The 24,095-nt window shown below is 50.9% G+C and overlaps 7 protein-coding genes across 7 annotated transcripts; 5 read left to right on the forward strand and 2 right to left on the reverse strand.

Annotated features, from left to right (window-relative positions):
• Nucleotides 1–398: 398 nt before the first annotated feature.
• BDV17DRAFT_285933 (stress-regulated transcription factor RPN4) lies at nt 399–2,492 on the forward strand (the record flags this gene model as incomplete). The annotated part of the gene is made up of 1 exon (XM_073760801.1): nt 399–2,492. The coding sequence occupies one exon, from the start codon at nt 399–401 to the stop codon at nt 2,490–2,492; it is 2,094 nt and encodes a 697-aa protein (XP_073621040.1).
• A 3,955-nt stretch (nt 2,493–6,447) lies between these two features.
• BDV17DRAFT_285934 (uncharacterized protein) lies at nt 6,448–9,030 on the reverse strand (the record flags this gene model as incomplete). The annotated part of the gene is made up of 2 exons (XM_073760802.1): nt 6,448–7,022; nt 7,650–9,030. The coding sequence occupies 2 exons, from the start codon at nt 9,028–9,030 to the stop codon at nt 6,448–6,450; spliced, it is 1,956 nt and encodes a 651-aa protein (XP_073621041.1).
• Nucleotides 9,031–9,440: 410 nt separating this feature from the next.
• On the forward strand, nt 9,441–13,506 carry BDV17DRAFT_285935 (uncharacterized protein; the record flags this gene model as incomplete). Its single annotated transcript, XM_073760803.1, has 3 exons — nt 9,441–10,262; nt 10,354–11,544; nt 12,994–13,506. The coding sequence occupies 3 exons, from the start codon at nt 9,441–9,443 to the stop codon at nt 13,504–13,506; spliced, it is 2,526 nt and encodes an 841-aa protein (XP_073621042.1).
• Nucleotides 13,507–14,199: 693 nt separating this feature from the next.
• BDV17DRAFT_248642 (uncharacterized protein) lies at nt 14,200–15,252 on the forward strand. Its single transcript, XM_073756123.1, has 2 exons — nt 14,200–14,233; nt 14,286–15,252. The coding sequence occupies exon 2, from the start codon at nt 14,898–14,900 to the stop codon at nt 15,129–15,131; it is 234 nt and encodes a 77-aa protein (XP_073621043.1). The 5' UTR covers nt 14,200–14,233; nt 14,286–14,897; the 3' UTR covers nt 15,132–15,252.
• Nucleotides 15,253–16,455: 1,203 nt separating this feature from the next.
• On the forward strand, nt 16,456–17,856 carry BDV17DRAFT_285936 (uncharacterized protein; the record flags this gene model as incomplete). The annotated part of the gene is made up of 1 exon (XM_073760804.1): nt 16,456–17,856. The coding sequence occupies one exon, from the start codon at nt 16,456–16,458 to the stop codon at nt 17,854–17,856; it is 1,401 nt and encodes a 466-aa protein (XP_073621044.1).
• Nucleotides 17,789–20,254, reverse strand: BDV17DRAFT_248649 (CFEM domain-containing protein). Its single transcript, XM_073756124.1, has 8 exons — nt 19,986–20,254; nt 19,788–19,923; nt 19,545–19,723; nt 19,459–19,495; nt 19,339–19,406; nt 18,890–19,272; nt 18,710–18,777; nt 17,789–18,612 (listed from the first exon to the last, which is right to left on the reverse strand). The coding sequence occupies exons 1-8, from the start codon at nt 20,007–20,009 to the stop codon at nt 18,098–18,100; spliced, it is 1,410 nt and encodes a 469-aa protein (XP_073621045.1). The 5' UTR covers nt 20,010–20,254; the 3' UTR covers nt 17,789–18,097.
• Nucleotides 20,255–21,642: 1,388 nt separating this feature from the next.
• Nucleotides 21,643–22,988, forward strand: BDV17DRAFT_296945 (NAD(P)-dependent oxidoreductase; the record flags this gene model as incomplete). Its single annotated transcript, XM_073763410.1, has 3 exons — nt 21,643–21,956; nt 22,245–22,647; nt 22,700–22,988. Exons 1-3 carry the CDS (start codon nt 21,854–21,856, stop codon nt 22,986–22,988), a joined length of 795 nt encoding a protein of 264 aa, XP_073621046.1. The 5' UTR covers nt 21,643–21,853.
• Nucleotides 22,989–24,095: the final 1,107 nt, after the last annotated feature.

Here is a 24,095-nt window from a genome sequence, read left to right on the forward strand (position 1 = left end):
CAAACAAACATTTCGGTCAGTTCCCTATCACTATGACACCCAATCCCCACTGCTGCCATGTAGGCCATACCGGCCATATGGAAGTTGGAATCATATCACCGTGACAGAGTTTAGCGTCATAGTGTGGTTGACTCAGGCTAACTTCTAAGGTTAACTCAGATCCAAACTTACTCCTCCTTGATTTAAAACCCGACCTTCCTCTCCCGCTTTCATCATCACTCTCTCGATCCTTCCAGAACCCTTGCACCTTCAGCTTGAACCATAAACCGTTCGCCTCTCGATTCTTGGAACACACCCTCCTGCATCCGTGGTGGCCTCTGGTGCCGACCTATTGCTTAACCCTTCAGCTCTCCATATTTGAGTGGCAAAAAACTCCCTCTTTTGACGTCCACTACATTATGCTCTCGCACCCATCAGTACGTAAAGGTGCCATCACAGAACCAGCCTCAGTTCCCTTCATCAACTATCCCGACTCCGTTTACATCCAAGACGACCAATTCTTCAACGATTATTCGCAAGAGCTGCCTCTGCAATTCTTGAGTCAAGAGCAGACACGCTTGCAGTCGCCCTTCCAGTACCACCAAAACCTCAACCTCGTCGCGCCTCCGTCGCCGGTGCCCTCATCGCCTCTCTCCTCCCCAGCCTCATCGGTATCGCACTTCCCCGCCACAACGGCAGCTTCTGCCGACTACTCTGCCGTCTTTGACGGTTCCTCCAGCTTCGAAGCTCCTTCAATGACCCCTGCCTCCTCCTACAACCCTGAGATTCACATCCAGCACTCCGGCTCTCCGCAACCGCAGTCCTACCTTCCTCAATACACCCAGCCGCAGTTCGTCTTTGACAACTCGCCAATGTTGGCGCAACAGCAGTACCTCAACAACAATAGCCACGGGTGGGAGAACAACCTGCACGCCCACAACGTCCCGCGCATGTCACACCAGTACAACGGCAACGCTTCACACCAGACGCCTTCCTCGTCAGGGCGCTCCCCGGGTAACTCGTTCAACAACCGTGCTGCATATAACAGTGCGCCCACAAAGCCACTGCCTACGCCCGTGCACACACCGGTGCAACAATCATACTTGACTCCTCAGTTCCAGAAGAATGAATTGTCGCACGATGGCTCCTTCTCGTTTGTGCCGGAGCAGCAGCAGCAAAACCAGCAGCAGCAGTCGAGCGAGCACTCCCACTCCCACGCTCCTTCCGTTTCAACCGTGAGCCACAACTCTCCCATCACTCCTCAAAATCACTTTGAGGATGTTGAGGACTCTAAAGTCGCTCCCAATGGTGAGAAGCACTTCTCTGATCGACGGCCGGATAATTATTTACACGAGCTTCCAGACTACAATGTTCCCAAGCTCAACCGAACAATCACCGATGCCATCCAAGACGAGCTCTTCAACTCGACTGTAATGCAAACACCGCAGGTGTCTAAGCAGCAGAACCAGCAGAATCTGCTCCCTCAGACATACCACAATCTCCTCGGAAACCGACTCCAGGCGGCCAACTCCGCCCGGGCTCAGTCTCCTAGCTCGATCAACCGGGAGCGCTCTCCATTCAGGCAGAGCTCTCCCTACTCAGCGGAGTACGAAAATGAGGCGTTCCGACAGCAGCCTGTGACCAGCATGCCTACAAGCCAGCCCGGCATGGAAATGCAACACCAGTCTCAGGGTGAGCCAAACACAATCTCGCCAAAGGACGCCGTCTTGAGCGATTTTCACGAGGGTGGTGACGACCACGGATTGCCGCTTCCATACCAATCGGACTTCAACATCGGTGACGCTCTCGGGCTACGACAGGAGAACAATTTCCACCCAGCCCCAAGCTTTCCTTCGATGGACTCATTCCCTACGCAATACAACCAGACCGCTTCTGGAACTTCTCAGCCATTCTTCGGCCAGCCTCAACAGCAAAGCCGAAGACCGTCTCACCAGCAGCAGCAGCAAAATAACTACCTGCATCACACTCCAGAGTTCCCTGCATCACTTCCTCGATTTGAGTCTACAAACAGCGAAGTTTACGGTCATGACTTGACTTCTCCTACGTTGTCCAAGACAGCCGTCCCGATCCAGCGACCTCAGAACATGTCTTCGGATGGCGGCACCTACACCTGCACGTACCACGGTTGTACGCAGCGTTTCGAGTCACCGGCCAAACTCCAGAAGCACAAACGCGAGGCGCACCGTCAAACCACACCGGGTGGTCACCTGGCAGGGCGCGACGCAGCATCACGCAACTCTCAAGCCGGCCCCCACAAATGTACCCGGGAGAATCCTTCGACAGGGAAGCCCTGCAACTCGATCTTCTCGCGACCTTACGACCTTACGCGGCACGAGGATACGATCCATAATGCACGCAAACAAAAGGTCCGGTGTCATTTGTGCACGGAGGAAAAGACGTTCTCGCGCAATGATGCTCTGACACGGCACATGCGGGTAGTCCACCCGGAGGTCGATTGGCCCGGCAAACAAAGGCGCAGAGGCAGGGAGTAAGGCAGCTCAGGAGGTGCCGCTGCTAGCCTGCTCAAGCAGGCCACTATGGCTGGACCCTGGGGGGGTTTGTGGCAGACTGGCAGCCCATCTCCAACGCGGAGCAGCGAATGGGACGCCGATGCTTCGAATTTCCACTGCTTGGGCCCAAGTGACTCGGTATGACATGGGCCAGCCTCTGATGTCATAGGCACTTCCCAATCGGGAATCGCGTCGCTGAATAAGCCAGACTGTCATGGGGATTTCTCCATTTGGTCGTCAATCTGGAGACTGAAACTGCGGCAGTGACGTCACCACCAAACGACTGACGTCTTGTCCCCCAAAAGGGCATCGCTGGCATCACTGTCGCGTCCTCGACGTTGAATGACGCACTTCTGCCCCCTTCTGTCTCCTTCTACTCTATAATTTCGTTACACTTGTTACCTTCTTGTATTGGTTGATTGATTCATTAAGCAGGCTAGCCTTTCTTTTTTTCTTTTCTTTTTCCTTTTTTTTTCTTTTTGCTTTCCCAATTCAGCCATAGATTTGCATTATCGCGGGAGAATCGCTGCATCACAAAAGACAAGGACTCATCTGTTTATTGCTTTGTTTTGTCATCCTATACACGGGTGGGACGACTGTTTTATTTGCACGCCGTGCTACGATTCTTCTGTACTATATTGATACTTGTACGATGTTATGATGTCCTTCTTGCATGATGGTCGGGTGTTCTCATACAGTTTGCATTGGCTTGGTTTCGCAGGCGCAACTTCAAGATCGAAAATGACGAGGACTGTATACTACTATACTACTATGATATTATTGCTTGTACACTAGCTCAGAACAAACAAGTTGACTTGATCGAACAGAACTTGAGATCTTCTTTTGCGATTGGCTCGCTGATGTAGCAGGGATATAATCGACTGTCAATGATCGCACATTCATTCGACGGTTATCCTGTAGATGAGCCCGAGATGAGGAGCTCCTACTATCCTCGGAAAAGGAACCCAGCCGCGGATAATTCAGCATGCATAGACTCAGATTGAATGAATGACAATAAATACATCATGGATTCGATCATCATATGCGCACATTCCCACACTCATCTATGTGCTCTCTCCACGTCCACAAAAAATACCAACTAACAACGGACCGCCCATTCGCGCACCCCCCGGGCCCAGTTGCAAGTTTGAAACGAACCTGAAAGCCGCCGATCAAACGTCAGGAGGGATCCACTATGAGCTGTAGCTCGGGTTGTTGAATATGACTGGTACATTTTCTTTGTGGTGGATCCGCATCCAGCGAGGGATGATTTGGGAGCTCTGAGCTTTGGTGGGTATGAATTTTGTGGGGCACTGCAGTTGTTGTGGTACTGCGAGCCAGGCTTATTCATGTTGATGTGGGGGGTGTGGCTGTGCGGGTTATATTATAGTATAACTTATAACTACGTATTCCATACTGGATAGAGATTCAATAATCTACTCAATGCACCAATCTATACGCTTTACTTCCTCCAGCCATTTCAGGCTGATCCTCCTACCAGGAGTACTAGATACTGTTGAGGCAAGAGCGGAGGCGGAGGAGAGCAAGTCACATGACCAATGGGCCCCTACGACAGGGTTATCTCGATGGGTCTTCTTAACTACTTATTATCAACATAGTGAATGTGAAATTGTTGACCTCAACTTCTATCTTGTGAACTCTCAATACCCTAACTATAATAAGCCTCCCTCGACGCCGTAAAGGTTCCGATAACACGAGCGGAAGAACCCTCTTGTTTCCCTCTTTCACTGGAACGTGAAGGCAACGCAAGGCAAGACACACAAGACAAGACCTACGGAATCTCTACTAGGCTACTAGCTCAGTTGAAGGACATTGGAGAGCGGAGACCGTAGCAGTAGGCGGGCGGGAACGATGCTCCAAGCGCGGTCAGAAATCGTCTTTCTTCTTCTTTGCTTTCCCTTCCTTTCCTCTACTCCGGTCATAAAGAGCCCGCAAGGTGATTCTAACTTAACGTAGACATTGAGTCAGTAGCCCGTGGCTGGCTCTGCTCTGCTATGCTCCGCCCTGCTCGGACCGGTCAGCGTGAAGTTAACTTGCCCCTACCATCCCCTACCCTCACAGTGAGCTCACAGCCACAGTCACATCGTAGCTTGGAAGCTCGGAAGCATGCAATCAACCTTGCAGGCGCTCTACCTACCACCTACAAGTAAGGCGAGTTTATACCAAATCCGAAACCGAAACCGAATCCTTCCGATGGAATGGGATGGGATCGGGAGCTTCTATCATATCATATCTCTATTCTATGTTCCGTACTCAGTATAAGCTCCGCTTTTAGGTCTGGGTCTGGGAGGCTCGTGCATAAATGTCTGCGCAAGCTAAGATTCATAAATAGATAGCCGGGGTCTGGTCTGGAAGATACTAGTGAGCGCTGAGTATGGATAGAGTTGGGGGGGTGGAGAAATGGAAGGTTCTGCTTGCTTTGCTCCAGGCCTGGATTGTAGGTAAGATAGATAGGTAAGCATGCGAGGTCGCCGCTTCTGTATTGAATGGTAAGTTGTGTTGAGGCATGCCCTACTCAAGGTTAGTCTTCCTGATCATCTTCCGAGATAGAGTGACAGAATGATAGATAAATTGATAGGTAGGTAGGTAGGTAGGTAGGTAGGTAGGGAGCTAGACAGCTGATGAGATGACTGAAAGCTGATTTCCTAGGCATCATACCATATTATTTATGCAGACTCCCAATCTAGTCCTGACCCCATGTACACAAAGCACTCAATAAAAGCTCCTCCTATGAAAGTTGCGTCCCGTGTTGTTTCGAGAAGGGCTAAGCTCACAATAAGCAATGCAATGCAACGCAATGTAATAGATTGCGGAATGTTCTTCAAATAGTCGAGGGAGGTTCTATTTCTATTTCTACATCGTGATGATCCTAGGGCTCCAGCTATAGCATTCTTACTCTAGTCTTAAGTTGCGTGACTACTAAATATAATATATATCCTGTGGTATATATCCTTGGCTAGGAGCGTCCACAGCCCTCTGATACTCAACCAAGAACAAAAGCTGAAGGCCACTCCTTTTACCTTCTAATCACGCACTGCCGCTCTCTTCTGGTCCTGTACAAGACCTGTCCTTACCAAGAATTAATAAGGTACTATTAGCTCTATAATATCTCACTTTTCTAACCCTAGTGCTACTAATATCCGGTATATTAATGATTATAAAGCTTCTATATAATATTGAAGAAGGGGCATCTGATGTGCGAACAATGGACAAATGTGAAGCTCAATGAGCTGCCAGTGCACACGGACTCGTCCAGTGCAGGTGGACTCTTGGCTCCGCAGATAGTCTATACCGTTCACAAGAAAGGGTAGCCATATAGTTGCTCTACAGGCCGGGGCCATATCACACCAACCCTCTCTGGTGCTTTTTGACCTCCGCGTCCTTGCCCTTTCAATGCCACACATGCGAACTTTTCTGCGGGCCACAAGAGCACAAGTCTGCGCATTCTCCGAGGACAAGAGAGCCGATAGACAGCACGGGCAGCCTGCTCGACCTGCTTCCATTTCGCTTGCTTGCCCGTGTTGCGCCCCACTTCACATCCTCCATGGCTGGCGGCCCCTGCTGTGCCTTCCTTGACCAAATCCTCAACCCAGAGAGCTCTGGCGAGTGTCTGAACATTCAATCCAGTGGGAGTTGAGCATTTCTTTCTCGCTCTCCGACCGCTTCCACGTGTCTCTTTTCCGTCGTGCGGCTGCACACTCGATGCTTTTGCTGTGGTATCATATTTCAGTCCTCACCAGCCGTATCTCCCTCCCCCATCCAGCTCCAGCTGGTCGTTGTCTCTTGTCTCAATCTTACCCTTGTTTTTGTTCTTGGGATTGCCTCCTAGCCAGCACCCGCTCCAACCTCCGCTCAAGCCGCTCAATTTCCTGCTCCTGCCGACGGATCTCGGAGTCTTGTCTCGTGGGGTCTAGTCTCATGAAACGGTGGACCACCGGACCTTGGTCCTCTTCCGGTGCAGGATGTGGTCGTGCATTTGTGACGACTCTGCTGGAATTGTTGCTCTGGCGATGGGCAGGAGAAGGGGAGGAGAAGGGGATGGGGAGGAGTTGTGAAGAAGGTTGAGTCCAGGTGCTCGTGGTCTTCGATGATGGTATGTGAGGCTGTCCTTGTCCTTGTTCTTATTTTGCTCCTTCTTTTCATTCTCTTTCTTTCTATGTTTCTTCTTCTTCTTCTTCTTCTTCTTCTTCTTGTGGTTGTGGCTGTCATTGTTAGAATTATCCGAGTCGGTCACTGCGAGGGTCACACTGGGGCGGGAGGAAGGTCGGCTTCTATGAATTCGGACTGAATTGGAGTGAATTGGGGACAGTCTGCGTCGTTCAGGTCGTGTATCGGGCTTGATCTCGGCCTTGATCTTGGGCTCGGTCTCGCGGGTCCTCGGGGTCTTCAAAATAGACTCAAGGGTGCGTTCACGATCTTTAATTGTTGCGACCACAGGGTCTGAAGCTGTCCGTTGGGAACCGAAGTCATCGCGTGGAAGTTTGCGAGGGGCTGGCCATATGTTGTATGGTAGCCCGCTCAAGAATATGATTTGAAGGATCACGTAGCGACAGAGGAAAGGGGGATGGAGGGTGTGGTGGTCTTGGGGATTTAATTCAATCTCACGTCTTGTGCTATGAGAATGAGAGTGCGAGGCTGTGCTTTTCAATCTGACCCTCAGTTGCGCTGCCCTAACCTGACTTACGGCAGCGACCTCTGGTAACGAGAAACCAACGAGGGGTGTATACGTGGCTGCAGGATAAGATGATTGCGCCCCTCCCCCGTAAGGTTATCAGCCGGCTTTGGAAGGTACTTGAGTCTATATCCTATGCTTTCTATATTTCGTCGTCGAGACGACAGCTGGAGGATACTGTACTTGCATGCTTTTTTAGGCTATCCATTATCAACTCCGAGCCCACCCTACCTACCGCCGTGCGCCTTGCAACTTTAGGGCATGCCCTTCTGCCTCGCCATCCATATTTATCGGCCTCGTTCTAATTATGGGACTTTTCTTCACGGTTGGCTTGGAACCTTGATGCGGAAGAAGCAGATTCAAGAGCCTGGCCAGTGTGTGGAGCACAAGCACCAACGTAGGATACTGTGAAACCAAGTCCATTGGGTCTTGCCCGGGCTGCGGACCTTGAGCCAGCTCCTCAATGGATGCAGGGGGTATTGCTGGCGCCTTTGTCTCCATGCGCTGTCGCTGAGCACCTTGGAAGACATCAACCGCGCCCTCTAGAGCAGCCATGTAGGGCTCTAAGGGTTCGACACCTGCATGACCAAGCCTCTGCGGAGCATCTACGAGCGTGGATGAGGACGAGAAACCCGGCATTGCCGACTTTGACCCGGTAGTTGAAATGGAGTCTACGTCCTCCGGGGCCAGAAGCATGCTCCCATTATTTTTGCTGGCTTTTAGTCGCATGGATTGGGGCTGGTCGGTTATAGGGTTGTTGCTAGCGCTGGCAACCGCCTCAACTTGGGCTGGCGACAGCGGCTGTGGTGGTAGTGGCGGCGCATCCATTAAATTGGCTTCGGTATCTGCGGTGAATGAGACGGGCAGCGAATCGGGAATATGGACCGGGACGCGCATGAGATTCCTTCTCTCCATATCGCTCGACAGACCCAATGCAATCCTGTCAAGCGCCTTGGCCATTCTGCTGGGCGTGGCATCCGGGCAAACGAGGGTCTCGCTGATGCCCTGGTCCCTGTCGCTGGACCTGGGGAATCTCATAGTGCGCATGACGTTGCGTATGCGATCCCGCTTGCTCTGTAGCTTTCCGTGGATCTCGATCCGTATGACAAATGGTTGGGGTGTATGCTGCAAGGCGAATCCCGTGTGGATGACATTGGTATGGTTTGACCGGCCGCCGAACTCGTTCTCACAGAGCTCCCATTTCAGAGTTTTGTAGGCGGTACTTGCACCTGCACCTGCGCCTGTTGTCTTTGGTTGTCCCGGTAGCAGCTGCCCGGTAAACGACCAGCGGGCGTTGTAGCTCACAGCTTGCTCGTGGTCCAAGCTGATTCCGCCTACGCCACCGCCGAAGACATTCAATTGGGGAGCGAGACGTAAGGCCTTTGTGACGGTAACATTCGTAGCATCCCCGATGAGATGCTTAGGCCCGTAGTAATCCGTCATATGAAGAAGAGAGGAAGTGCCTCCATCCTTTCTGCGGTCCCGATCGTCTCGTTCTTTCTTTTTCTTAGAACTCCTCGCTATTACCGGCTCCTCTAGTGTGATAAGGACAGTGGCATTTGCCAGGCGGCAGTCTTGTGGCTGGTGGAAGCATAGATCCATGTAGACAATGGCCGCAGGAGTCCCAGGCGTGCCTAATTGTCCCCATTGGGATTGGCGGACGCAAAGCCTGCAATCCACTTGCACTTTACCAATATCCTGACAGAGTAAACTGGCGCCAGTCGAGGCGGCCCTGTCAAGGCCATGATAGGTGCGGCCGAAGCGTCGCGAATATGTCGGCAAGGGGGATTGTGTGCCGTCCTGAGCTAGGGATGCTTCTTGATTCATTATTTTCCTCCAACCACTCAGATATCAATGAGGCAGTGGAAGAAAGAAGGAAGCGTTGGTCGAGGAGCGATTGCTGACAAGTGAAAAGAAAAGATAAAAAGTGCAAGCCTAGCCTCTAGCGCCCCAGCCTCGTCGAGCTGAGCTGGGCGAGGCTGAGATCGGAGTCCTCGAAAACACCAGCATATGTTGAGGGCCAATGACTGTGCGAGCAGGAGAGGAGAGACGAATCATGCTCGTGAAGCCAAGATTAGATAGCCCCTCACCACCCTGGGATCCCTGTAAGGTAATCCGACTCTCCCATAAGCGAGAGACGATCACTTATCTCCAGGCAAGACGACGTGGCTCTCCTTCAGCAGCTTTCCTCCAAACCATCCGTATCCTGGCTTTTCGGCTCGACTCTCGCGACAGCCATGCAAAGCCGTCGACGAGAGAATCCTGCTGCTTTTCGCAACCGACGAAGTGGGATTTTCGAACGACTCAGCTTGAATGACGATGAGCGGCATACGAACACACGTGGAGCAATCGTCTCTCAATCTGGACCTAGGATTACTGCTTCAAGACGACCGGATCACTCGCACTCCATTCCGTCTACAGATACCACAAGCGATGATTCCACGCGGTATTCTTCGACTGATTTCTTTTATGGCGGCTTGCCGCCTCGAAGGCGATGCAGAAGGCGAGGAAGAGCAGAAGAAATAGATGAAGATGAAGAAGAAATAGTAATAGGCGTTGAGACAAATTCGACAAATTGGCAAAGCAACTGGAGCCAATCTACGACAAAGGACGTGACCATCCACTTTGCGATGGAGGTATCTGACGATATTGACAGTCTGATAGATGAGTTCTCACGCCTCAAACGACTGGGAGACTTCAGCTCGGCGGAACAGTACTTCCAGAGCAACCTAGAGCCGTTCCTCGATACTCTGCCAGTCGCGATCGAGTATGCTGATATGTTGGTGGAGCAGGGGGCTTATGGCCGTGTGCATGAGTTCATGTCGTCGCAGAGGATTGAGACCCTCGTAAGAGACTGCGCGGCGGTGCAAGCCGAGTGCCAACCAGAGATGGCCATCTACATGGCAAATCTCGACCTCATCATGGCTTTCTCGGCTATGCACTCACACAAAATATTAGACAAGGCCTACAAGACAGTGCGGTCAGTCGAGATAACAATGCGTGCCCTGTTCAGAGAAGAGAAAGGCGAAAGGCCAATTGCCGGAGGGGACTCTGGAGTCGTAAGCCACCCATGCCCTGGACACGCAAGGGCACAAAAGTCGATTTATTATTGTCAATCGTGTGCTGATGGAATGAAATTGCTGTGGCCAGATCCAAGTAACCCGATACGCCCTCAAGATCCTGTCCCACGTCGAACGCGAAGCAGACCTCGTCCCGGAGCACCACTTCGACTACTGGTCAAACTGGGCTCATTACTACAGGCCTCTTGCGGACAGTGGGCGGGTCTGGGACGCCAGAGACATCATCCTCGCATCGATAGAGGCAGAAGGGGTGCACAAAACTTGGGGGATGGTTTTCAACGAGGGCGTTGCCTCCCCCAAAGGGTTCGTGCAGCTCTATGACGATTGGGACATGGGCGCTCACTACGACGAATCAACCTACCTCGCCGTTCTCGAAATCCTCGTGGGAGTAGGCAATTCACTCAGCCAGTACTGGCCAGCCATCCCGGACAAATCGGACCTGATCATCGCGCAACGGTGCCTGCAGCAAGCATGCAGCCTGGCAACATGTTTGAAGGAGAATAATCCGGAGCTGACAAGATCGCGTCCCTACCTGCGCTGGGTTCTAGCAGAAGAGCAAATAAAGAGGAAACTCAACCCGGGGCCAACGGACCTGCAAACGAAACTCGGTTCCTACCCTGGGATTACAATCTGGCCTACCACCCTTCCGATCTATGTCCCCATCAAAACCGAAAACCCGGTCGACCACCACGCCCAAATACTAAACCAGAAGGAGCAGCGGATACCTTCCACGTCAGATGACAAGCTCCTCGAAGCCGCTGTGGCCGTTGCGCGTAAATCAGCAGACTACGCCACAGAAGTACGCTGTGTAGCTGAGCTGCTATATCGCTGCATGGGCACGCCAAGGGCGGACAACCATCTTTCCCGGATGTGCGATCTCCAAGTCGATTTACAAGGTGACCGACTAGGCCGACAGCGGACGCTCCTATCAAAATATCTGTACGCCATGACCGACAACGCGCGTCGAGAGCTTTTAGCGGACCTACGGAGTCAGCAGGGCCGCAATGAAGGTATTTTTCATGGACATAGACGTGAACATGGCGATGGCGATGATGAGCGTAAGTCTACATATGACGTCACGGACTGGTGCGCGTTCATGTTGGAAAAGGCACTCTACATATCGTTGGATATCACACCACCGGGGTCTCCGTTCCCCCTGCGCAATCTCAATGCCCCCTATTTACCCCAGTACGTCAAGTACCGGCTGGTCGATGCAGGACTGGGCACTATTTACGGCTTGCGTCTGGAGGGGCTGAGGCGTGTACGTCTATATGAACCTAGCACCACTAGGGCGACGACGACGACGATAGGAACACCACACCGTCAGCACAAGCGGCATAGGGTCCCTCTCTCGAACACTAGGAACAATGACCTTGCAGAAAGTCAGGGATCGGCGCATCATTCACACATAGAGACGGAGACTTCGAACGCAAGGCCAGAGTCATACGATCGAGTTCGATCAAGAACAAGATCAAGAACAAGAACAAGAACAAGAACAAGATCAAGATCAAGATCAAGAACAAGATCAAGAACAAGAACAAGAGCACCCTTGACCAGAGGAACAGAAGCAGAAGCAGAAGCAGCAAAGTACAAGGGAAAGGGGGAGGAAAGGGAAAAGGCCAACGACAAACAAGCCGGCTCGCTGGTGTATACTCATAGGGCTAGAAACGGCCGTGACCGTGCTCGGACAGCACCTGTGGCGCCCGCATCCACGGGCAACTCAATCGTTGACCCCCGTCTCCCACCATATAGCCCGGGCCATGGTTACGGTTATGTCGAATCCGAACCGGAGGAATCCGATCATTTGCCATCGTCGAGACTCCGGGCATCTGAATCTAAATCTAGTACTATGCCCGGGGCTATGGATAACGGACCGCAGACAAATCCAATAAATACTGTAGGATTAGACGAAGGAGTCGCTGTGGAACCTAAGACCAGTGGTTCCACGCCGAAGCGGGAGATATAAACAAAGTAAACCGCTTGCTGCTCCTGTATCCTTCCCAGGACACAGACCGCAAGCTCGTCTATGGGCCCGACACCTACGGGGATCGTACCCGGTTGCCAGAGATTCTACACTATCCAGCCGGGGGATAGTAGTTGTTCATCTTTCGAGGCCAAATTTGGGATTACTTTCGAGCAGCTTTATAGGTGGAACTCATCCAATATGTAACCGATTGTCATTTTTGGACGTTGATCTAAGAGTAACACTATTTGATAGTAACTGCCAGTACTTTTGGCTTGGGTACGCGTACGCTTATTGTGTTCAGGCACCTGCATCTTAAATCCACTATGGACCACTCGCTTCAGGATTCTTTTACATCCCGTAGACCTATCGTTTTTTCTATGACCTCTACGTTGTATGATAGTCAAAATCCCCTTGGTAGATGAAAATTCGTGGTCAGGCATCTCCTAGATGTGTTGCTGTACAAACTGGTCTTCCTATTACTCAACTTTGGCCCTTGAAGCTGTCATCAACTTCTATGTAAGATATATATTCTCTGTCCCAAAATCAGTTGCACCTGTGGGAGGTCTGTTAAGTGATAGAGTTTAGTCCTAGTCATCCAGTGTACCCTAGGGACTCCGTCCTACACAATTCACCTCAGTAACACCTCGACCTTGAAGCTTGAGAACAATCTTTTCACTACCGGGCAATGATGTTGAATTTCTTAGGTCGAGCCGCCACAAGATTCCATAAAAACCTTCCACCAAGGACCCATCCATCTTGTTTCCACTGCACCGCTTTACGACCCGGAACCCCTCACCGGACCTCTTCACTCAGAGCACCGCGTCGCTGGACGAGGTATTATCTCCTCCCCCCCTCCCCCGTACAGAATCAACAAAACCACCGGCATCCAAGACTCTCTCCAAGCCAACGGCCATCGCACATGGGGCTTTGTCATCCGGGAGCATTTTGCCCGCTGGGCCGCAACAGCGGTGGAAACTGAACAAGGGCCCCAACACGGAACGAGGCACGTCGCAACGCTACCGGTACTGTATCCACGTCGACAAAGAGGCGCTCGACTCAATCGTTCACAATCCGGCAAAAGCGTCGGGCGAAGAACCGGATTGGCTGTTTGGAGAGGAGGGCTACGTCAACCTTATTGACGGAGAATGGGAGCTGTGGAGGCCATGGGACCCTGACGCAGCTGATGAGGATGTGAACTTCGAGAACCTCGAGTGCCACGTAGCCGCACTGGACATCAGTGATGAAGACCCCCATTGATGACTGCGAGGAGAAGGATGTGGGGTGGATGAGAGTCGCATATACTTATATTTTGGTGGAGGAGGACATCAACCTCTGTGGGCTTTTTGCTTGGGAGACGGACTACCGCCGGCCTCTGAGGATTGTGCACGGGTTGACAAATATATGGCTGACTCGGCCGGAATCCTTGGAACTGAGTTGAGTGGGTTTGAATAATAACTTTAGTTACCAGTTGCAATAAAGAATGTCCTATCATCAAAGAAGTCAGAAGCGTACGGTAATGCGTGCTCTTTGATCAAGATCCGATAGGAGCATCTAGCGGCGGGGCCTTCGACCCAGCAAAACCCGTCGCCAGAGCGATTGTTCCGGTTTTCATGGTGGTTTTATTTCCATCGCCAAAGAGCAAGGAGATCCCGGTGTAATGACCTATGACTTTGAGACCTTTAATTGTAAATGTTGAATGCGGGCTAGAACAATTATTCCCTTTTTGGTTTTACTTGCGTTGCTGAGGAGCCCTGGTGTCCCCCTAATTCACCGTAACTAATAATTAAACTATGCAGAGAATATTTGGGTCTTTTTATCACGAAGAGATAGAACACATGATACGTAATACCAAGAGCCAAGAAATGGCACCATCTATAGTACTGGATATATAAGCATTTGTACAGGGCATGTCATGGCGGATTGGTCAGTCGTTCAGATCGCCAAGGCAGTCGTGCCCTAAATGACAGAGATTATAATTAGCAAGATACAGCCACCTTTTCGTGATACCAAATCTTTCAACTTCCTGACTTTTCTAGACCTGAACACCGCTCTTCCTGAGTCACGGTATAGTCTTACCCTCCGCCCCTGCGAACAATCTCCAGAATGCACTGAGCCCCCTGCAACAACCCTACGCCTCCCCCTCACTCTCTGGCTCGGCCTCCCGGCGCTCTCCCTAACGCACCGCATCGTCCAAGCCCCAGTGCTGCGCATACGCGACGACAACACCACAGCCGCAGCATACTACGCTGAGCGCACAACACCAGATCGCTCCTCATCTCCGAAGGAACAGTCATCCACCGGCGCGGGAAGGGCTTCGCGAATACCCCGGGTCTCTGGACCGAACATCAAGCGCGTGCCTGGAGAGCCATTACAGACGCCGTCCACGCGCGGGGAGGGACATTCTTCCTCCAATTGTGGCACGTGGGACGGGTTTCGGTGCCGAGTCAGATTGGCGGGTCGACGATATCAAAGATGTCGTGGCGCAATTGCAGGTTGTGGACGCTGTTGTTGAGGCTGCTGGGCACCATCGTACGGCGATCTGGCTCGCGCCGTTCCATGTCCTCCAGGGTACGGAAGATAGTGATTGTCTCGCGACATCTTGGAGTTTTCGAGGTTTATTGGAGAGTAGGGGGTTGGCGTGTTTGCATATGGTTGAGCCGCGGTATGACCGGTTGAGCACGGAGGGTGCTTTTTTGGGGACTATCAGGAGGGACTTGGGGAATGATGCAGGTGGCGAGGACAGTACATCGCCTGCACCTGCACCTGCACTAGCTGCCTCTATCTGGCCATTCCGGCGGTTACTTGAAGAATACTCTGCTCATTGGCGCAGGAGGGTACGACGCGACTTCTGCTGCACAGGCTATTGGGGAGGGACGGATTGACCTGGTTGCGCTTGGAAGATACTTTACATCGAATCCCGATCTGCCTGAGCGGTTGATCTAGGGTCTTTCGTTGACAAATATACTTCTGAATTTGGGGGGTGGTGGTTACCTGGGTTGGCCGCGGGGTGATGGTACTCTAGATGATGGGCAAACGCAGCTCAGGAACTGAGAATCGATCTGGTTGTGATACACTCAGACGCAATATAAGACTGATTAACTATGGAGACAAAATATTGGTTTTGATATTTTGGTTTATTTATTTGCCCATTGGCCCGTCGTCGAGTTATTTCGAGCTGACGGCTTGTTTTCGGTCGTTCTCACCATCCGCTAGAGTTATGTAGAAACCCTTATCCTATCGACAGGAGGTCTTTGCAACCTAACCGCGATCAGCTGCCCAAATTGAGATTCTATTCTCTTCATTATTCTGAGGGGCGCACTATCATGAAGGGCTCACCCAGAATGTACTGTATAAGTGCTTGCTTGGTATCTTTACATCTGGTTCGTGGGTTAGTTTGTCGGTCTCACACGACACCGTTGTCCTTCGTTGGGTTAAGTCAAGGGAGACCAACATAGAACATAAAGAGTACTGCGAGACAACGGATTGTTGGCAAGATACAAGGCACGATATAAATGATAATATAGAATAAAGCAGGGGTGTCTAGACTTATTAGGCTTAATGATTATCAGCCGTCCGGGCTTTCTAAAGACTAAGAGGGGTAAGGATGTGGCGTACTGGTAGGTGGGAAGAGTTATTTATGAAGCTAAGATATCCTTGGTCGGTAAGATAAAGAAATGGGTGGGTAGATGTCTTGGTTTTGCTGTAGTTAGTCGGAGTAGCTTGTTACTGAACCCGGAAGACCTAGAAGGTAGACCTACCCGGGGTCTAGTCTAGTAACTATTTCAAGAATAAGGTATAGCCCACCCATTTCCCTGTGTTCTATATAGGAAAAGAGAAGACACACCCGACGTCTCTCCCGTCAGTTAAGCCAAGTCTCCGAAGAAAACGGATGTCTCGCCTTGCGCTCTACCATACGTGTCCTTACTCATGCATGCATTAGCGCTAGCTAGATTCAAAGCTTGTCTGCATCGTGTAACCACCTCTAGTCTCACAGTAGGCTGGACCAGCTACACAAAGGAAGGTCAAGGAAATGTACACGTACACCGCTGGTCGAGAATCAAACCCCCTCTTTCTTTCTCTCTTAACTTGTCTGTCTGCGCTGCTGTCTCGTGTCTCTTCTTGTCCACGCGCATTCGTCTCCATCGACGACAATAATCGCACAAATCGGGCTATACGGACACGAAATCTTTAGTACTGATAGCTGCCATGGCAGGAGCAGGAACAATAATCATAACCGGCGCAACAAGCCCCCTAGCCACAGCAATAATCCGTCTCCTGGTCGAAGAATACCCATCCTACACGCTCATCCTAACCTCGCGCAACACTCAGAGAATCAAGATTCCCACACCCAGGGCTAGCACCAGTCTCAATCCCAGCCCCAGCCTTAACAACATGCCCCTGTCTGTACCCGGCAACAACAACACCACCACCACCACAATTCTCACCAAAAGACTTGACCTCTCCTCCCTAACCTCAGTGCACGACTTCGCAACGACAATAGCAACAGATATCCAAATCGGGCTTCTCCCGCCGTTGTCGGGCATAATTTGTTGTGCTCATTACAATGGTTCACGGAGACGCGCGACGACACTCAGGAAGAGAAGCATGAACAACAGCTATGACAGGAGGGACGAAGAAGAGAGCACGGTTACGGATGATGGGTATGAGAGGATATTTCAGGTGAATTACATATCGCATGTGGCGCTTGTTATGCGACTGCTAGGAAATTTTCGGAGAGATGGAGGGAGGGTTGTCCTTTTTGGGGATGAGGATGGGTTTGAGCGGGGTAATGAGAGGAATAGATCATTGGGGTATTTTCCTGATGTTCCTGATGACTTGAATACCCTTGTGGATGTTAACGAGGGAGAAGGAGACCTCGAGTCGGAAATGGAGATGGAGTTGGGATCGGAATGCGAATGGGAGTGGGACATTCCGGACCACAAGCAGAAAAAGACAAAGAAAAAGAAAGAGAAGAAGACGACAAAGAAAGACCACATAGCCCGTGGGGTGCAGCAGTACACGACCTCAAGACAAGCAACAGTCATGTGGATGCACGCACTGAATCGACACCTGGAAGAAGATCTCGCTCTGGGCGCTATAACTGCTGCTGCTGTAAACATCAACCCTGGAATCAGAACCGAGACTGGAACTGGAAGTAGAATTGGAAGGGGGAGCAGAGACCTAAGTCATTCGGATTCAGCTTCTGGAGCACTGCGACTCGGTCTTAACGCCAACACCAACACCAACACCTCATTCCCGCTCTCCATAGGAGTCATCACAAACTGCATAACCCGCCCACTCATCAGCCTAGCACGCCGATTCCTGGAAGGCAATACAAGGCGGCCCCGTGCAATAAAAACAGCAGAAGCAGCCACCGATATCGTCTGCCTAGCAACGAACACCATCTGCCCATTCGAGGGCGGGTACTTCGACCTAAAAGACAAAGACACACTTGGAATCGTCAGGGGCGACGGGAGCTCGAGCTCGTGGAATAGCCTTGATCACGATGAAGGCGAGAGGAGGGAAGAGGCGTTGTGGAATAAAACGCTGGAGTGGGCGGGTGTTTCGGATGCGAATACGGCGCTGAAGGTTCAATTTGAGGGTTGATTTAGGCTCAAAGAGGCCTTGCCTTTGATGCGATCTAATGAGATATGACATGACATGATATGAAATGAGATATATACAAAAGGGAAGTATCGAATGTTAGGCGTAGCCTACAGATAAAAGCAAATATTCACCCAGTCCATGATCCATGCTCGTAACGTAACCTGGCCACAATAGTAGCATCAGTGATATTAATATAAAAGTACATCCCTCAATAAACGATTGGCACGAAAGCAGCAAGTAATCAAGTATCAAACCAAGCCTTACCCCTCCGATGATCCAGATACTGACTCTCACTCTCCGATTCAACCTCAATCTGCGTCTCGATCGCAATCCCAACCCCAGCCCCAGCCTTTGCCCGACTCTGACCCCGACTCATACTGCGATTCCGACTCCGACTCCCAGCCCGACTCTCAGCCCGACTCTCCACCCTCGTCTCTTGTAGGGCAATAAACTCCCCCTGTTTCGCATCACCATACCCATCCGCATCCGTCTCAAACGTCCCAGACCGCACAGCCTCGGGCCTCGGAATGAGATTACTCGACGTCTCGCCAGGCGCAGGTGTTCGTCGGACCGTAGAAAACCTTGACGAATTCCCATATCCCTTTCCGTAAGTGTACGATCCTGTTGTGGTCTTCCGCTCGCCCCAGATGGCTTTACGGATGTAGGAGATGAAGGCGCGGATTCCGGGCATGCAGGCGCAGATTATGGAGAGGTCGACTTCGACAACGGAGAAGATGGAGACGCCGACGATATTTTCTGTTTATGGGGAGGATGTATGAGTATGGTTGTTGACTGATTGACGGGAAGGTGGGGGGTTGGTTGTTTGAGTATGCCAAAGGAAGGGGAGACGTACTTGTTGGGTTATCATTCATGTCGAAGCGGAGGAGCTCGATGCAGCGGACGATTGAAACGGCGGTTACCCTTCAGATATACGGATTAGCACTGCACCGGACACGAATAACGAGAAAACAGAGTAGAGTAAGCAGATCTCATCTCCAGAGATGAGACGATGAAGGGTAAGTGAGGAACATACAACAACCCAACCGCGAACATAACCACAACACCAACCTTCTTCCTCACAGACATATTGAGCTTAAACAGCGTCGGCATAGGCAAGGCGATAATCGCAATATCGAAGAAAATATTCATGATTGCGTGCGACCATATGACCTTTTCATGGTTGATACAGCTCCCCTCGTGCTCGCCGTCCCAGAGAGTCCATATATAGCTGACAGGTGTGCAGGAGAAGATATTTGCGAAGAGCATGGCGACTCCCCAAGCCGTTGTGAATGCGAGTGTAACGTAAATTGTTGTGCGCATGCGCTTCTCGGGGAAGAGACGCAGGTACAGGAGCAGCATGGAGATTTTGGTTAGGGCGATCGAGGCGATGTAGAGCGTTTCGATGGTAAAGTAGTACTGGTTTATCATTTATCGTTAGGGGTTGAGTTTCGAATGGACAAGGCATTGAGGGGGGAGATGTACGTGCAGGAATTTGGTGATGTCCTCGAATGGAAGAAACCACATGTCTTCCCCTAGTCCAAGGCGCTGGTCTGCAGGAGGTTGTCAGTAATGAAATTTGGGCGCTCGGTCGACTCAACTGACTTTCAAGGCCCAAGCCTGCAATTCCAATGACGGCACCCTGCAATTGTCTGTTAGCCAGCATAATACATCGAAGGAATCCCGCTTACCAGCGACAACAGAATCAAAGAATCATCAAGCCCAATATTCGACGTAATCAGTCGAACAGCAACGCGCAGGGCAACAGAAAGAAACGAGAGAATTATGCCAGCAATCAAGACGATCGGGAAGCGCTCCTTGTCTTCTGAAACTGGCCAGTCGCATACTGTGTAGAGTGCCCTTTGTGATACTAGGCGTCGCTCGTTAGATAGGTATAGAAAAAAAAAAAAAGCGGGGAGGAAAAGAAAACATACACAGGCCCTCTTTAATACTGCAGCTCTGCAGGCCGCACGCGAGCGTCTGCGATATCAATTGCTGGTCCAGGCACATGCAGCTAATGTCGGCGGGGGAGCAGCTCGATGAGGGGAGGGCTTGGACCAGGCAGGCCGCCTGTGCGCGATCACGAGAGTTAGCAATGAATACAGAGATGGTCTTATTAAAAAAAGACATACCGCACATTTTGGGATCGCATCCATTGCGGCCTTAATGTCGCTGTCGCTGGGGTGCTGTCGAGAAAGCTGTCTCGACACCTCAGCGAGGGGAGCTAGAGATTGCAGGAGCTGGATCGCATCAGATAATTATAATCAGTTCATAACTGGCTCCGCTATTATTGGAGTCCGTGCTAGTGGAGCTCGAGGTTCCTTCTTCATCAATTAAGTTTATCTTCATGCAGGCCGGAGTAGTGCCGCGCCTGTTTCGCGTAGTGCTTGCTAGCCATGGACGGAATTTAACCACAATTGCCCGAAAATTGGCTCGCCACTCGCGTTGCTTCGTTCCTGAAGAGATCCTAAGCGATTGGGCCAGAGGCGTTAAAATAGCGGCTGCTCGAGAGTTCCTTCGGGTGCCTCGCCAAGGCGAACGCCCAGATCGCATGATTTAGGGTTCCTGAGCCAGCCGTGGATCGTGCATCTGCAGGTTTCCCGTAGTGCCGTGCCCGTGCAAGTCTTGAGTATGCGACAAGACAACGCTAGAGACCAGCAGGAAAGTGGTCTATGATCGCCGGAAAGTCATTCATGGTCCATTTCAGCGAGAAAGAGAATCTGGAACAGCGATTTACCGTGGTGATTCCATTGTTGGAAATAGGACTCCGGCCTGCAATTTCCTGTTAGGGCTAGATGGGGGTCCCCTGGTGTCTTGGCTGAACTTTATAGCGTTGGGGTGTTGAGATCCAGAATCTGAACCAATTTCCATGCCCATAGGTCCAAGGCCCATTGTCTGAATTATAAATGTGAGGACAAAGTGTTTACGTGCCGAAATGAGGCCAAATTCCTAAGAAGGCAATGGTTCTCAGGGGTCGAGAGTTTGCCAGCCATCCACGCGGTGGCGTCTCGTTTAACGAACTTCCAGGAACAAGCTTACATATACTTGGGGATGCAGATTCCAGAACGTGGTCATTATTTCCAGGGGTCAATTCATTTACTTCATTATGATCGCTGCCTTAGAAGTTAGACGACCAACATTGACCAAGCACATCGGATCAAAATTTGGAGAATACTGACTCTCCATATCTTGGCGCCGCAGTTCTGATGCCTGCAAATCGACTCCGAGCTGTTGCTGCTCCGCTCTTGGCAGTGTGCTGAGATCCTTTTTAGGAGCCATCAAAAAAGACAAAAAAAAAACATACAACAGCTGGGATTCGCATGTGGTCACCCACCATACTACTAACCAGCCGGCGTGTGGCTTAAGTACGGCTGAGCGGACGGGAAGCCCTGTTCTCCACACCCTGTGGTCGTATGTACTTATTTGTCGGAAAGAACACCTGATATAGGCTTTTTTATCCTCAAATTCTTGGTGCTGCGCTTCAAGCCCCTGGGTTAAGGCCATGCGGTCTTCACGGGCAGACGGGTCAAGCGTAGGTCAGATCCAAACAGGGATCAGATACTGAATAGGCAGCGTGCCCCAAGTTGCATAAAGCCGGGATATATCTATACAGTATCTATTAGAGCAGGTATGGTTTCACTGTTCTCCATCTACAACCATTTACAAACTTGACACTTTTCTGGTCCCGGTTGACCAATCTCCTGTTAAGGGAGCCCGAATGCCGATTAGTCGAGCTGCGAATCGGCCCGATTGCCCGCCAGCCCGTCCAACGGGCGCCGAGACCTGACCGGAAAGTCGTGAGGTAAAGAAATCGTGCAGGATGTCGAAATCTTTGGCTCATGTTAGGGTCTCTGTAGAACTTGGTTAGCCGGTCCAATACCATGGGTTCGGTGATCTTTAGAAAATACTAGATGCCCGGGGTATTACTGGAACTCTACTATGAATTCATGGTTCTCCAGAAGGTAAATCTCCCCACGATTAACTACTTGGCCATGATGGGATGAGCGGGGAAGGATTGTTGCAAATGTCTGAAGGTAAATTGTCCAAGGGCGTATCCGGACTGTTTGATCGTATCCGTTCGGGCGTGTACAGTGTACTGTTCAGTATGTACTGGGCCCTACGGCGCCCTATGTCATCGCCAAGTGGGGATCCATGAACATTTCAGCAAAGCTTTCATTACCAGGCATTGTCAGTCCAGAAGCCCTTGGGTTTTCATTCATCTTGTTTTATATCGTCTCCGATCGTCCAGCCAGGCCTCAAATTCACCGTCCTCATCCTTGCCAAACCAGCTCGAGAATGTCTCTAAGTAACCCTAGACTCTGCTTCCTAGGCCTAGGCACAATGGGCCTTCCCATGGCCCTCAACGTATACAAATAGTTTCCCCCTTACAGTATGGAACAGAAGTCCATCAAAATACCCACCCATTAAGCAAGCCGGAACCACAATCGCGTCTACCCCCTCTAACGTCCTCGAAAACTCCGACTTCATATTCTCCATGCTCTTCGACGGCTTGACCAGGTCCCTGCGCGGCAAGACCCTCATCAATACGGCCTCCGTTCCCGTCGCTTGCAACCTCTCGCTCGCAAAGCAAGTACATACCGCCGGCGGCTCGTTCCTCGAAATTCCCGTTAGCGGAAGCAGAGGCCCCGCTGAGCAAGGGACGCTCATTGGGATGTTAGCTGGGAACGCAGAGGTATCAGAGAGCATCCGACCGATTATACAACCAATAACCCGAGCAGCCATTTACTGCGGCGGGATCGGGCAAGGACTTCGGATGAAATACGCTGTTAGCTTGTACTGATTACACTTATGGGCGGGCTCGCTGAAGCAATGAACCTGGCGCAAGCACAGGGTTGGATACACAGGCGTTCGGACAAGTATTGAATGCGGGCCCAATGGCATCTGAGTACTCGCGTCATAAGGTCCAGAAAATGCTCAGCGGGGACTGGACGGCTGAGGCGACGGTTAGGTATTGCTATAATCTTACGCAGCTTATCAAGTCTGCTTCGGAGGAGGTTGATACGTGGTCGCCGATTATCGAGCTTGTTGGGGAGTTGTATCTTGGCACGAAGGAGATGGGGTTGGAGGGGGAGGATTTGAGTGCCCTGACTAAGATCTTCTCGAGGTTAAAATAAAGAAGCTGCTAGCTGAAATATAGACGCCAAAATCGCCAACGCAACAGTCAGCATGACTATCCACCAGAACTTGTACATCCATATGCAGTCATGGGATAATAGATATCGGTGTCCCCAGTAGAGAACAGGTTAGGTCTTTCGCACTTGCTGAGAGGGGCCTAGATAGCCCGCATCTTACCTTCGAAGGGAACTGAAGTGTGAGTTCTGAGCTTATTATTCATTATAGTAATTTGGTTTTTCCAGCGGCATATGCTGTATCTGTCCTTTTCCGAACGTCAGATGTAGTCTGGTGAAACCAAGGCAAGGCTACGGCTGCAGTAGTGTCTGTGGTCTGTGTGCCACAAAGTATAAGTACCTACGCTCAGCAACGGCAGATACTTCTATTTCCATATTGATGCGGATCTAAAATATTAGATCGCATTTTCTTGTCTCTGTACGGAACTCCTCCAGCAATCGCTGTGGAATCTCTACTTAACCCTATACAACTAAGTTTTTATAACTGTCAGGGAACACTCTCTAAAATCCTGGCTTCTCCATACCACAGCAGCTATATGAAAATCCTGGCCATGATATCTTAATCACCCGTCAAAATAGCATTGGATGCTTGATGGATTAGTGGAAGCGAATGTCAGGATGGGCACCCATATTGATTGGAGGTTTGAGGGTCGTGGCAAGGTAGTATAGTAGAAGTTACCCTTAGAGTCAAGTATGTCAAAGCTAAATGACAAAGGCCAGACGTTCCAAGTCACTTCTGTCAGGATCGATACCTGGCACTCAGGAAATAATCCGACGTGGAGGGGCCGGGGACGAGGGCAAGGGCATACACAAAAAGTCCTAGAGTCTCTTAACGCTGCGCGCGACTATCATATCATCTAGACACGTCGGAGGCGCTGGGCACGAGGAACAGTTCGATTTGTTCGAAGGCTCGCTGAATCTTGTTGCGTGTGTGGATTACAAGGCCCATGCACTGGACATGTGGACCGCAGACGTAACGGAGTTTGCTGCCGACTCGATTGACGCTGAGCACACTCAGGCCAGGTATCCTGATTTCGGCGTCGACAAGGCAGACGCAGCGATGTAAGATGGCCATGAAACTCTCTCTTACAT

The sequence above is a fragment of the Aspergillus undulatus genome (genome assembly GCF_047715775.1).
Source record: "Aspergillus undulatus strain CBS 261.88 unplaced genomic scaffold BDV17scaffold_1, whole genome shotgun sequence".
Taxonomy (NCBI): Eukaryota; Fungi; Ascomycota; class Eurotiomycetes; order Eurotiales; family Aspergillaceae; genus Aspergillus; species Aspergillus undulatus.

Bases quoted from the DNA above. Each gene is read 5' to 3' on its own strand.
- BDV17DRAFT_248642 (XM_073756123.1), top strand. From the start codon at position 14,898: ATGGTTGAGCCGCGGTATGACCGGTTGAGCACGGAGGGTGCTTTTTTG.
- BDV17DRAFT_248649 (XM_073756124.1), bottom strand. From the start codon at position 20,009: ATGGATGCGATCCCAAAATGTGCG. The intron at 19,724-19,787 runs GTATGTTTTCTT...AGCGACGCCTAG, and splicing joins CAGTATTAAAGAGGGCCTGT to TATCACAAAGGGCACTCTAC. The intron at 18,778-18,889 runs GTATGTTCCTCA...GTATATCTGAAG, and splicing joins ATGTTCGCGGTTGGGTTGTT to GGTAACCGCCGTTTCAATCG.